Source organism: Schistocerca americana, chromosome 7 (assembly GCF_021461395.2).
Source record: "Schistocerca americana isolate TAMUIC-IGC-003095 chromosome 7, iqSchAmer2.1, whole genome shotgun sequence".
Taxonomy (NCBI): Eukaryota; Metazoa; Arthropoda; class Insecta; order Orthoptera; family Acrididae; genus Schistocerca; species Schistocerca americana.
In genome coordinates, this window is record NC_060125.1 from 502,879,636 (window position 1) to 502,894,909 (window position 15,274).

The 15,274-nt window shown below is 43.6% G+C and overlaps 1 protein-coding gene across 2 annotated transcripts in view; it reads left to right on the forward strand.

Annotated features, from left to right (window-relative positions):
• The window catches only part of LOC124621770 (heat shock protein Hsp-12.2), a 105,741-nt gene that overhangs the window by 62,748 nt on the left and 27,719 nt on the right, over positions 1-15,274 (forward strand). For both annotated transcript variants that reach the window (XM_047147201.1, XM_047147202.1), the window contains one exon: positions 4,527-4,695. In XM_047147201.1, coding sequence (XP_047003157.1) covers positions 4,527-4,695 — 169 coding nt within the window. The remainder of the gene's footprint in view (positions 1-4,526; positions 4,696-15,274) is intronic.

Consider the following 15,274-nt stretch of genomic DNA (forward strand, 5'->3'; position numbering starts at 1 on the left):
ACATAGCGCGGAGAAAATTGACGTAGGTCACCATTAAGTATTTCGTTCAACACGTTTTACTTAATTCCACATTCCGAAGAGGGCAGAGATGCTTCTGACGCGAGCCCGCAGATTCAAATATGCTTATTCAAGCGTATAGCAAAAAGCGTACAGGCCGACCTCGTCTGTTGACTGACAGAGGCCGTCGAAAATTGAAGAGGGTCGTAACGTATAATAGGCAGATATCCGTCCAGACAATCACACAGGAATTCCAAACTGCATCAGTATCCACTGCAAATACTATGAAAGCTAGACGGGAGGCGAGAAAACTTGGATTTCATGGTCGAGCGGCTGCTCATAAGCCACACATCACGTCAGTAAGTACCAAACGACGCCTCGCTTGGTGTAAGGAGCGTAACCATTGGACGATTGAACAGTGGAAAAACGTTGTGTGGAGTGATGAATCACAGTACACAATGTGCCGATCCGAAAGCCAATAGTCATGCCCTTTTCTACGGTAGATAAATCATTCCGTTTCCACATTACGACAGCGATTGCACTGTTTTCCGCGTCGCCCAACACGCACTGCATGCTTTCCACTGCTAGTGCTATCATCTTCCCTCTGTGAGTGATAATCGGACATCGACGTCGAACATAGACGGTGGTCACATTAATGTGACTGAACGGCGTATTAGGAAGTCATTTTCTGGGGGCATTTGTCTGGAATCTACGGAAGAGAACAGAAGCTTCGGAAATGTGTTATTACAAGACAGTGATAAATATCGGGTGGGTAGACCGGGTAACTGAAGGAGAAGGTACTGACCCGAAATGGGGACAAAAAAAAAATTATGGCACGACTTGACTAAAAGAAGGGTTACGTTTATAGGAACATCCTGAGCCATCAAGGAGTCGTCAGTCTGGTATTTGAGGGGAATGTAAAGAGGTAAAAATTGTACTAGCAGACCAAATCTTGCAGATCCAAATTGATGTACCGCACAGTATTTAACCAGAGACAAAAGGCTTTCGCAGGATAGACCAGCGTGGAGAGATCCCTCAAATCTGTCTTCGGATTGAAGACCACAACAACAGCGATGTCACAATTCTATATATTAACGAAAATGTATTGGTCTGACGCATTACACACTGAAGTATCTGTGTCAGATGTTACATAAATTTAAAGTTCTTTATTATTTCGTAACAGAGATTGGTTCTTTTAGTAGACTATTAATGTTAGTTAGATCGGTCACTCCCTTTTTGTGAAAGCTCTCTGAGCTTTGAGTATTGTCTAGACTCAACGCCGACGTCCACCGAGCGTTACTCCTCATTTGGACATTTTGGAAACACAGATTCGTCCTTGTATGGTTGCGGTAGTCGCGCTTTCTTCTCGAGCTGCCATGCTTGCTTGCTTTTTTCCCCCTTTTCTTTTATCCCCCTCGCGCGAATCGTGTGATTAATGGCCAAGCAGATGCGGGCTCGCTTGCGTCGTCTGCCTTCTGTTGCGCACGCTTTTTTTCTGCCATCTGCCGTTGTGTTGCCGAAAATCCTTCTGCTGTCCGAACCTTCGCATTTCGCTGTGTGTTCCAAGCTCGTAGTCTAAAGCGCCCCTCCTGTCGCTTTACAGATAAAAATAACTTAAACGGTAGGATAATTTCAGATTCGTCTCCCTTTTTCTTTTTTTTCTTTTTTAAGGGAACTGTGACTGTGACGAGCATGTGTGTGTAAGTTTTCTGCTGTTGCCGACGATGGTTATGAATGAAACCTGACAAGGTAGCCCCCGACTTCACCATTCCAATCGGACAGACGGATCATAATAAAAAACGTCGCAGTCTGATACACTGTGGATCGGTTGTGTATGTAATCCATAATTTTGACGTGATTCCGGAGGTCGGGAACAACACGCCACCACCTGTTCTCCCCATGCTGGCCAAAATTTGGTGGTGAAAATTTTTTCCAACTCATGAACTCGGACAAGAGCCGGGAGCCATCGCACAAGCGTTCGTTACATGAACGATGAATGACGCATAGAGTTGTGCGACCTGTTTAGTTCGCCTGTACCGGACGGGTCGTTGAACGCAGTGAGTCGATACGGAAGTTTACTAGGTCACGCGGCAATACATTTTTCATACGTCGGAGTGTTTTAGTGGTTTTGCACCTAAATACAATGACTTATTCGATCCCCTTTCTCCACGAATCACCCATTGTGATACTCCGATTCTTTATGGCTCTTCTATTGTTCTGTTCACTGTCTTAAGAGTATTGTAGCTCAAAACGTCAAATATGTAGCATTTCGTATAAATATACTTCACATGAGTGTACCCAATGTACGTAACTTTCAAGAATCGTTAACTGGAAATATCTGATCAGACGTGAAATAACTGCTACAAAGAAAACGTTGGGAAGAAATGTAAGACAAAAATTAGGCCTATATTTCGAAAACTGATAAAGAAACTGTATATATTCGAGTACGAAACTTATAGAACAAAACTGAAAGCTGAAACAAGTCGATCTCACATGCTAAATTGTTTATTACTTCGCTGCAGAACTCAGGTGAGAAGGCTCTTACACTTACGTTTTTTATACTTGATAATATTACAAATAACGCAGTTTGCTTTGTGCATTGCATGCTCATTCATTACGGTACACATCTAACAAAGAACATTACTTTATTCCTTTTTAAGATTACACTGTTACGAAGAATCCAAAGACATTATTTTGAATGAGAATCTTTGATTTGGAGTGCGTTATCATAATAACTTTTTAGTGTCGGCTTTCTATTTAGTTCTGTAAAATTCCTGAACTTGTAGTACCCAGTAATTGTTAAAAAAATACAAAGTTTCTAAGCAGAACAAAGTTACGTGATGCGTGTGTTAATACTCATAGCTACTGGAGAGGAATTCTGACCAGACGTTCGGGTTTTCATATAAATATCCTGGTGTCCTGAGAAAATCATTCGGGACACATAATTGTCCTGGTTTTTAATCGAGAAACAAAATGCGTTCAGTAATACTTTTCATTTAAATAAATATTTTTTAAGAACAAGTTTCCTAGAAGCAAAACGTTATAGAAACATATATATTTTCACCGCATGTGGCTTAACTCGTCTTATGTTTAAAGAAAGAGTAAGAAATACGTTGAAAAGAAAAGCAGGTATTACCTACCCTTAACTTGCTGACCTTCCACTTTATGGCCGTCACGACATGTAAAACCAAAACCAAAGGAGGTATAAATGAGCACCAGTTAACTTATACCATTTCTTCTAACGGTACTGCACCCATATGCAAGCTCATTTTGTGAAGAACGTGAGCGATGCGGCGTGTGTTAGCAGCGTTTATTGAAAATTTTTTGTCATGTATGCATGCTTGTCCTAAAAGTCTGAAATCTTAAATTTTAGTACGAAATGTGTAATTTGCATCTGGTTAATGGTTCGTAATATTACACAGTTTTTAGGATTAAAAAATTGTACCTCAGTATCTGGTCAGTGATTGAACATCGCAGAAAATATATCCAGGCCATTACAATAAAAAAGTATGTATCAGCCTTTTTTATTTCTGAAGAAAATTATTTTATTTATGTATAATGTGCATACATTTTCCTTTCCAATTCACAAAATGAAGATACATTCTTGCTATGGGTTTTCAGCTGGTACATCGTCATAGGCCTATTATCGATTTGAAAACATCACGATATCTGACAAGAAGCTAAGAGTTAATATAGTAATGAAGTTAGGCATAAAGTACAAACACAAGTGCCCCAGGTTTTTCTCTCTGCAGTCTGGTCAGCCCATAGCCTTATGCAAGGCACCGTAGTGTGTTTTTACCCAAACATGTTACAACACTTTTTGTGCTTGGGAAACAAATCTTACAAAATGCATGTGTAACGACAAACAATCTGTAGAATGGATAGTACATTTAAAGCTATCAGAATAAACAACTAATAGCTTCACGTGAGGAAAAAATAAATAAACCCACAGAAGACAGTACAAAAAGTGCTGAAGAATGTCTGGGTGAAAACAAAATTATTAAACATTGCCATACATAAAGCGGAATTCTTCTCCAATTTTTCTCAGCAACCACGGAAATGAGAAGAACTGCGGCTTTCGCAAGATGATTATTGACAGTCATTTATGAAATAGGGACACAATTCCTTTTTTCTCTTTCTCTGCAGATATTGGCAAGTATCTGACAGAATCCTGCTCTGAAACGTACGTATTGTAGCGCAGAGATTGCCCAATATGCCTATATTTCCATGTCATCCAGCGTTACTCGACATCGTAATGTTAGTTGAAAATACAAAAAACAGATGCTTTCGTATAACACCTGAGATCTGCGAATGGCTAGTCTTTGAAAATCTGAACACAGAACGGGCACCAAACCTGTCAGCATCATCATGACTAAGTACTGCCGTCGTTTTTTTTCCAAACGGTGATTAATCCTGTGATGAGTAATATCATACATTGCAATAATCGTAAAGTGTGTTAGCAGCATAACATTTACATTTCAGATCAGTTTAATGTGGTGCATGTGGCTCATAGTAATTCCATTTTGCAGCACGACCTCCTCGACCGACGTCGCATCTTCCCCGCGCACGTGGCTGGACGGCTTCAACTCGCCCCTGATCCAGGATGAAGGCCAGAGCAAAGTTCTCAAGCTGCGCTTCGACGTTAGCCAATACCAGCCGGAGGAGATCGTTGTCAAGACGGTAGACAACAAACTGCTGGTAAGTACCTAACGGTGACGTCTAAAGTAAAGATCCCCATCCTATCCATCCACAAACACACACACACACACACACACACACACACACACACGCACATTCTTCAACGATCTGAGAAACCAATATTGGAACAAAAATGCGACTTCAAGCGAGATATAAAATCCGTAATTGAACACGCCAGAAAACAATTCTCGACGTAAGACAATTCTTCATGAGGTCAAACCTCAGTTTCCTATTGAGAACCAGAATGATTCGATGCAACACATTATCTGTTCTCCTTCACGTACCTTGGCCCAACAGCTGGAAAACGAATTGAGCCCTTTGAAATGTATTTGTATCGTCGTCCGTTGCGTATATCTTGGATATTAAAAATGTCGAACGTAAAACACCTTCATCGGAGGAAAAAGAAACAAGAACTGCTACATAATATTGTGAAACTATGCAAGATACAATGCGTAGGACATGTTAAGAGGGCTTCAGAGATACCAGTTATTATAGCTTAAAGGAAAGATAGAAAGTGAATGTTCTATTGAAAGACGGAGAAACTCGTGGCCGAAAGACATTGGAAGATGGTACAACTGTATATCAGAAGAAGCTTTCCACGGTGCACTGTTAAGACCAAACCGCCAACTTTTACTAGGAGAAGGTGTCTTAAGGAGACCAAGTAGAGGAAGATCGGGAAGGTAGTGGTGGGAGGATGTGAGTGTTTTTCTGACGAAAATGGGAGCACACACGTTTGCCAGTATTCAGCCAGATTACAATTTTCACCTTTTTACAAAATATTAGTAGCGGATCTCTTTGTTTATATTCTTTACAGCACTAGAAAAAAAAAGAACCTTTGATAAATACCTTTCGTTACGAATACACATTGTAAGTGCTCGAAATGAAATAAACTATCAGTGACTGCCAAATGGTCAGTGTGGAATTATGTGCAACTTTCCTGTTTTGATTGTTTTTAGATCCGTGCAAGGCTATATACAACCTTAGAAAAAAATTCATATTTAAAACAGATTATACCGATTTTTTGTAAATGGCCGGTTTCGGTTCAACTTGAACAATCCTCAGGTCTGATAGTATCGGTTACAAGAGTAACTCATCCAACTATCAGCAGAATAAACGTGCTATGTCATAAAATAAAACTTTTATTGCATTCATTAAATCATTTTATTGTGTGACGTACCATGTAAATTTTGCTGATGGTTGGGTGATATACTCTTGTAACCAACACAATCATATCTGAGGATGATTCATGTTGACCGAAATCGGTAATTTTAAAAAATTAATGGAGTCAGGTCGGTCAACAAATCTGTTTTAAAACTAGAGATCGTGGATTTTATCTCCAAGGAGGTTATGTCAGTTTTTGCAGAATCATGTTTAATTAAAATTCTCATTGCCGTCGTTCGGTTGTCGTTCTCCTAGTTCATCGCAGTTTTATACGAAATTGCTAGGTAGGGCATAGCGAGGACCGGCCTTATGCTCAAACGACACAAGACGCCGCTTGGAACGCCTTCAGAGGTGTGGCAGCTATAATATTTCTGTACAGGACGTATCACAATTAGTAGCGACTGCTTTGGGCGTCAAGCTGAGTGTGGTGACCAAGTGCAAGATTTGTATACTGTGCATACCACAATTAGTAGCGAAATATAACACTGGTGAAAGTGTACGAGGGGAAAGTGGGGAGGCAAGTGGCAAATAATAAATCGCTTGTGCGGAAAAATGTTTTCGAACCGGCCCTGGGCATACCTAAATATACTGACAACAGATCCGATCTTAGCGAGTAAGTTGAATGCAAAGGTTCAGGAGTGCGTTATATAAATCGTTTGACATCCACAGTTAGGACTTTCTATTAAAATACTCTGCACTATTATGCCATAGTCGAAAGAATTTCTTGGAGAAACCGAACATTTCGTCCACATCTGCGCAGGACATCTTCCAAGAGGGTTGTAGCTTTTGTAAACGTCCGATTCACGGTTTGGCTCGTAGCTTTTACAAAAATCGTACTCACTGTGCACCCGTGACACAGTTGGATGCATTAAGCCCAGTTTCCTGTACGAACTTGGAGACAGTGTGTCCCACGCAGGGCAGCCAAAATCTGGCCACTATCAAATGTGTCATTCCCATTGTCCTTTCGACTGTCATGCTGCCGACTAATATAAGCTTTGATGATATATGTACGCATGCGCCAGCATGTGCTACCTAATACATTCCAAAACGCCGCGCATAAAAACGGTAAATTCCCGGGGCTAATGCCTCATCTTCTGTTGGTGTTGAAAGGTAAGCCCAAGTGTTTTGGATATCCCTTTGGCTAGGGACCATTTGTACAGATCGTCTTAACGTAACTGTCCTACAGTATGGGGCCGAAGTGTGAATATTACGATATTCCTCCAGTTTAGGAAAATGCAGCAAATCGAGTCGCTCTTTTTGCATCAGATGCGGTCTACGGTGCATCTTAGCGGACTTATGGAGGCATATTTTAGTTGATGGGTAGCTCCTGAGAAAACCAAGCCACAGATTCCAAGACGGCCATGCCCAGTAAATGACTGTAATTTTCTCTATATATTCCTAGGATCCCGATCCCGAAGAGCCTAGAAAATTTTCTTGATATCTGTATCAGTTTCGGAGGTAAGGTGGTTTAAATTTACCTTATTTGTACATGATAAATCCGGTGTGGGGCGAAAACGTAGTTTATAAAGTGACGTAGCACGGAGGAATAGGATTTTCTCTTCCTCGTGATGACTGGGTGTTGTGTGATGTCCTTAGGTTAGTTAGGTTTAAGTAGTTCTAAGTTCTAGGGGACTGATGACCATAGATGTTAAGTCCCATAGTGCTCAGAGCCATTTTGAACGGAGGAATATACTGTTAAGTGTCCCGTTATCATCAAACAGTTCTGGCAACCCCAGTATGTAGTACTGTTCTTCAGAACATGCAAAATTTCTTGTGCACATAAAACCCGGTCTGAGGTATAAAATATCATAGTTTTATGTTATTCCAGTTTCACATAAGTAAAAGTCCGCAGCTTGTAGTCTAGTGGATAGCGTTGCTGCCTTTGGATCACGGGGTCCCAGATTCGATTCCCGGCCCGGTTGGGGATTTTCTCTGCTTGGGGACGGGGTGTTTGTGTTGTCCTCATCCTCCTCCTTTGTCACAGTGACTAGATTTGACTGCGTAAAAATTGAATTATGTGACAATTAGGACTTTGTACGGGCGCTGATGACCGCGCAGTTGAGCGCCCCAGAAACCAAACATCATCATCATCATCACATAAGTAAAATATCAAAATTTTAGTGACCTATAAAATTGTTTTCATATGAGTAACGTGGCCTGCTGTAGCAGGCAAAAGAAGGGAACAATCGGAAAAATTCTCCTGTCGGAGAACAAAAAAGACGAATATGATCCTGTTTTAAAAGACTCTGGGTGAAAAGTGGGGGGGGGGGGGGGGGTACGGGTTACCAGCTGCCTCATTCTACCGTCCTCAGTACTTATAAAAATTTTAGCACGCAGACATACCGTCACTTTTTTATACTGAGAGAAAAAGAGACCACGGCATTTGGGAAGAGACTGGAAAGTAAGAAATGTCGGAAGATAGTAGACAGTGGTTGTGCTATAGAAAGAGAGGAGGAGACAATTGTAGAGTGAGAGCCAGTGATAATGAGACACAGTCTATGACAATCACAATGAGGAAAAGACAATAGTGACAGTAAGAAGAGACAGCAGCAATGAGAAGCAAGGGATGAGATAGTAGCAGTAAGAGAGAGCAAAAGGGAGACATTTACAGTGAGAGGAGAATGTACTAGTATGACGGAATGAAGTAGACTGTGGCTTTCAGACAGGAGACAGGAAGAGACACAAAGTGATACTGACATTAAGTTGGGCTGAATGAGTGAGTTAGAATGGGCAAGTGGGACTGGATGGATGAGAACGACTTACAGCGATGGACTAGTGGGTGTGAGAGAGTTACAGTTATGGGAGCTTGTGAGAGTGAGAGGTGAGTTGGATGTTAAAAAAACGCGAATAAGTTCACATGCCAAAATTTTTGGAAAAAATTTTAAGGTGTGAATGAGGCAGCTAGTACCCCACTTTTCAGGCAGTCTTTTAGTAAACAGTAGCATATTCGCTTTTTTGTGTTCCAGTATGAGCATTTTTACTTTGGTAGGTGTAGACTGAAATAGTTATTCGGAAGTGGAGGGGCTTGTACAGGATAGATTTGCACGGAGAGCTTCATGAAACCAGTCTCCGGAATGAAGAACACAACAAGAACAGTGCTGTTGCAGCTCCGGCGTGCAACACGTTGCAGTTGCCGTTCCGCGTCTTTCGTAGAGGCGGCACGCTGTTAAAAAGGAGGAGCCCGTTACCGCATGTAGTATCTGCTTGCCGCCGGTCGGCGGCAGCTGCGCTGAGGGAAGCGGAGTGTTCGCGAAGGCACATTCACTCACGCCTCATGAATATGCACGGCGAAGCGCCCCTTAGCACGCGCGTGCGCAGATTTCTATCGGCGCATTGTCAGTGTGTGTGTGTGTGAGAGAGAGAGAGAGAGAGAGAGAGAGTGCGTGAGTGCGTGTGCGCTCCCGTGGATGGGAAATGTGGGGCAACCGGAGCGTGCCAAGCATGGAGAAACGTGTAGGCGAAAAACACCAAACCGTGCTCGTTTCCCATCTGAGGATACAGCCCGTTTAGCTCAGCGACCAGTCGTGATACAGAAGGATATCCGAACGGGTTAAGGTCCTGTGACAAGCGCCGTTGTGAAGAAAATAATCACGAAGATAGCACCTGTGGGTTGTTTGGACGATCGGCCCCGTAGTGGGAAACCAGACACGAGTGCTATTGGTGCTCTGAAAATTCAGAAAGAAATGGAGGCTTCAACTGGTCCCTTCAGTGGTCGTGGAGTCGCAGCTGGGATGGCTGGACGAGTGTTTTGCGCTCTGTTGTCCCGAACGTCAGTCCAGTTCCGAAATGGGAGATACTTCCAAAACTGAAGCTGTAGAGGCGAATCTTGACTCGTTCCTGAATAGCTCACGCGGTATGAGTATTGCCCGAGAACGGAAAAGCTTCAGTTTCGAATTGGGGTTCAGCACATAATTATAATCTAAGTCGACATTTGTATCCCGCAAGTAACTTTATTATACATAGCGGAGGGTACTTTGTGTATCACTGACTGGTACTTCCCTTCTTCCCTGTTCCTGTTGCGAATGGACCGTGGGAAGAACGGTTATCGATGAGCCTCCGCGTGAGCTCGAATCTCTTTCATTTTACTTTTATGGCCTTTGGCGAGATATAAGTTTAGGTAGGAGGAAGTAGTATGTCGCAATAAAATATTATACAGAGCAATCTTGATCGCAGTACAGCACTTTTATTCGTAAGCGGCGACCGGTTTCGACCTGACGTGGATCATCTTCGGACAATACTCTGTAATTCAGAGTACAGCAAAACAGAGGGAAACATTAAACATGATAAGCAGTACGTTAAAAATAAATTAGGCGATGCTGTACCCAGTGATGACGTGTGGAGACTACGGCACGGAACAGGAACGGTGTATAGCATCCTCTGATGTCAGCTGCTGACTATGTGGCGGCATCATAGAGTTAAATAGCAGGTGCCCCGCCCATTGCCTGTCGCCTTACGTCATCTTTAGCCAACAGGATACAACGTATGTGAAATATGTCGCATAGCATAAATATTAACGTTACTACTACGCTGTCTATTATCGTAAGTTATATCTAGATAACAATTTATACTTTATACAGTTATAATTTTACATAAAAGAAGTATAATTGACCAGCCAGTGGCATCAGTTACGTTAGTGGCTGTACTCTGTAGGACTTTGCGTACACCAAATATGGGCTGCAGGACGCCGCTGGTTACCTAACGACGCGGACAATTTGCCGATAGTGATCAAAGATGCTACGCCACTGCCGTACTGCATTCGATTCGGCCTCGAATGATGTCCATATTTGCGTTGGTTGCAAGTAGGCGTTCAGCGTCGAGCGTTAACCTTGCATGCCGTGTTATACACAGTAAAAAACATATGCAACCATTGTCCAGCATTGCCAGTGATATAGACCCTTTAATAATACGTACAGAATACTGTGTAATCACTGTTTTTGATTTAATTACAAATAGTTGATTGAAAAAGTTTTCTGCATTGGAACTAAAATATTGTATATGGAAGGTAGCTTAATTTTAGAGTATGGGGCGAAGATGATCCACATCGGGTCGAAATCGGTCACAACTTATGAATAAAAGTGTTTTTTTGCGATCAAGTGTGTTCTATTTAATATTTATTACTGTTCATTACGTCCGCTCCCGGTAGCTGAGTGGTCGGCGCGACAGAATGTCAATCCTAAGGGCCCGGGTTCGATTCCTGGCTGGGTCGGCGATTTTCTCCGCTCCGGGATTGAGTGTTGTGTTGAAATAATCATCATCGTTTCATCCCCATCGACGCGCAAGTCGCCGAACTGGCGTCAAAGCGAAAGACTTGCACTCGCGGAACCGTCTACCCGACGGGAGACCCTAGCCACACGACATTTACATTTACTGTTCATTATGATCGCTGTTATGCCCAATACGTTTACAAATATTTGTATTATATTGCTTGACTCCTCTGTAATGTACGCTCTCGGAAGTTTAACAGCGAACGACACCATGATTCAGAATGCCTCCCTTTCAGCGTCTGCCACTGTAGGTGGCTGAGCATCTCCACAACGATTTTGCGCCTATTAAGTGAACGTGTAGCGAAACGTGCCGCTCTTCTTTGGATCTTCTCTGTTTCCACTGTCAGTCCTACCTGGTGCGCATTAATAGCGAAAGTGAAACAGGAAGACTAACCAGCACTCCAGAAGCGACCGAGTAGCGCTGTTGCATAGAGGCAGTGCTCACTGCAAATCAGGGCGCCACGTGAATGGCTGCTGGAGTACTGTTTATTCTTTGCATTTTACTGTCCCTGTTAATACATATCGATAAAACAAATATCTCACTAGAATAATTTGCGACCGCTCTATCGAGTGAACTCCTAAAATCCGATTTAAAAATCATTTTGTTTGTAAGCGGAAACAAACCGATGCTGGGTGTGGCATGAAAGATGAGCTGTGTTTGTGGACTGACTCTAGCTAGACTGGAAAAACGAAATTGCCAATTCTGCTGAAACAAAACAAAAAGAAAGAAAAACTACGCGCCTAACATATCGTAGGAGAGACACCCGGTATGTGTAAAAGCAATACAGGCGATAAGTGAAAGAAATAGCCAATGATACGAACAGAAACGACACTTTTTTTATTCAGAGACAATAGTTACACCGAATTCCCCTGGACACTAAAAAAAGCTGGATATGGTACTTATTAGCTTACGCCACCGAACTCGAGTCCGATAGCCGCAAAACATACGTTAACAAACTAAAGTGAGAGGCACAGCCATATTACACGTTGCTTACCGCGTAAAGACAACTGCTCTCCTCTAAAGAAGTGTAACACTTTGGTCACCAGAGCGCTTATGTTTGGCAATATTCCGGTGAGCATTGCGCGTTCCCACCTCTCGCCATGTGATGGCACGTCAAGAATCATTCGAGAAGAGCATGCGACTCCACTCCTCATTGGTCCTCAACCAATGCTCTTCGGACTATCGCAGACGGGCGTCAACTGAACACAGACAGAGAGACCACCCCCATGCAGTCGTTGTGCCACTGTTCAAATGGCTCTGAGCACTATGGGACTTACCAGCTGATGTCATCAGTCCCCTAGAATTTAGAACTACTTAAACCTACCTAACCTGAGGACAGACTGAAGCGCCTAGAACCGCTCGGCCACACCGGCCGGCTGTGCCAATGTGGAACGTGACATTGCGTGCCTTGCAGCCCTGTTAAACGTGGTTGCAATTGCACCCACTGTTTGAAGTGGGTCCTTTCCAATCTGTTGCACAACGTAGCGGATATCTGCTGCTCTAGATGACCGCAGTCGACAACCCCCTCTCTTTCGGTTAGTAGGGCCACTGGTTCGGAACGCTCCCCATGCACGTGCAACAACACTGTGGGAAATACCAAACCCCTGAGCTACATTCGTCACACTTCGTCCTTCTTCCAGTTTTTCTAAGATTCTTCCCTGTGTGAAGTCAACCAGAAGTTATCTCCGGGCCATGTAGCAATCGAAGAACGGCACCACAGCGCACCGTAACTACTCGCTGATTGATACACACCGTCTTTTACCCGTTCCTGCAACTGCCTCGTGTTTCAGGGCCAGTCCCGTTTGCCGCTATAGGCACGCTGATCACACGCCGAGGCCCAGGAGAAAGACAGGCTGAGGCCCGTACGTCACGAGGATAGCCCCGAGCTCACTCGCTTCATAGCTCAGCAGACTAAATGCTTTTCTAAACCTGTTAATTCGCGGCTAGGTGTTTACGTACTGACGAGAACTACATTTTCTGCTGAAATCTGCTATTTTCAAAATGGTTCAAATGGCTCTGAGCACTATGGGACTTAACTTCTGAGATCCGTCCCCTAGAACTTAGAACTACTTAAACCTGACTAACTTAAGGTCATCACACACATCCATGCCCGAGGCAGGATTCGAACCTGCGACCGTCGCGGTCGCGCGGTTCCAGACTGTAGCGCCTAGCACCGCTAGGCCACACCGGCTGGCTACTATTTGCAGATCTTTCTGATTACCAGTAATACAATAAAATACACAACTTAATAGTATGCTTTAATTTCGGATCTATGCTGTTCATTATGATCGCTGTTATGCCCAATATGTTTACAAATATTTGTATTATATTGCTTGACTCCTCTGTAATGTACGCTCTCGGAAGTTTAAAAGTGAACGGCACCGTGATTCAGAATGCCTCCCTTTCAGCGTCTGCCATTGTAGGTGACTGAGCATCACCACAACGATTTTGCGCCTTTTAAATGAACGTGTAACGAAACATGTAACAGTCTTCATTTCATACAAGATGCCTCATGCAACCGATAATCATTACGACACAATTTTAATTTTGTTATACCGCAGTATAACCGTCAGATTATTAGTAGGCCTATAGACTTCCGATCGTTGGAGGTCTAATAAACAATAAGACTCTATAATAGCGGATTCCAGTGGAAGGTGCAGTTCTCTGTACGTAAACAGCTAGTTACGAGTTAACAGGTCTAGAAACGCAGTCTGCTGAGCTGAGCCAGCGAGAGACCTCACAGCTACCTTCATGACGTACACGCCGCGGCCTGTCTTTCTCGTGGGCCTCGATCACACCCACATGGCGTCAGACTTGCTCTGCACGACTAGGAGACTGTAGCAACGTGCTCGCTCACTTTCATTGATTTCCACAGAGCTGTTAATATGTTATGGTATCTTATCTGTCTCGTCATAACGTTTTGATGAGAAGCGTATTTCAGTGTTCGTGGTGAACGAATTGAGAATCTCACGCGAATTAAATCGGAAAGGCAAGATGGGTAAGTAACTGAAAGCCGACCATCCCGGAACAAATTGATTGATTGTGAATTTTGCTAGTGGAGAGGGCATTCTCTCGGTTCGGTGCATTTTCCTCTCTGCAGATCTGAGCCTGCAGCACGCCTCTTCGCCAGAGGAGAAAAGTACACTACTGGCCATTAAAATTGCTACACCAAGAAGAAATGCAGATGATAAACGGGTATTCATTGGACAAATATATTATACTAGAACTGACATGTGATTACATGTTTACGCAATTTGGGTGCATAGATCCTGAGAAATCAGTACCCAGAACAACCACCTCTGGCTGTAATAACGGCCTTGATACGCCTGGGCATTGAGTCAAACAGAGCTTGGATGGCGTTTAGAGGTACAGCTGCCCACGCAGCTTCAACACGATACCACAGTTCGTCAAGAGTAGTGACTGGCGTATTGTGACGAGCCAGTTGTTCGGCCACCATTGACCTGACGTTTTCAGTTGGTGAGAGATCTAGAGATTGTGCTGTCCTGGGGAGCAGTCGAACATTTTCTGTATCCAGAAAGACCCGTACAGGACCCGCAACATGCGGTCGTGCATTATCCTGCTGAAATGTAGGGTTTTGCAGGGATCGAATGAAGGGTAGAGCCACGGGTCGTAACACATCTGAAATGCAACGTCCACTGTTCAAAGTGCCGTCAGTGCGAACAAGACGTGACCGAGACGTGTAACCAATGGCACTCCATACCATCACGCCGGGTAATACGCCAGTATGGCGATGACGAATAAACGGCTCCAATGTGCTTTCACCGCGACGTCGCCAAACACGGATGCGACCTTCATGATGCTGTAAACAGAACCTCGATTCATCCGAAAAAAAATGACTTTTTGCCATTCGTGCACCCAGGTTCGTCGTTGAGTACACCATCGCAGGCGCTCCTGTCTGTGATGCAGCGTCAAGGGTAACCGCAGCCACGGTCTCCGAGCTGATAGTCCATGCTGCTGCAAACGTCGTGGAACTGTTCGTGCAGATGGTTGTTGTCTTGCAAACGTCCCCATCTGTTGACTCAGGGATCGAGACGTGGCTGCACGATCCGTTACTGCCGTGCGGATAAGATGCCGGTCATCTCGACTGCTAGTGATACGAGGCCGCTGGGATCCAGCACGGCGTTCCGTATTA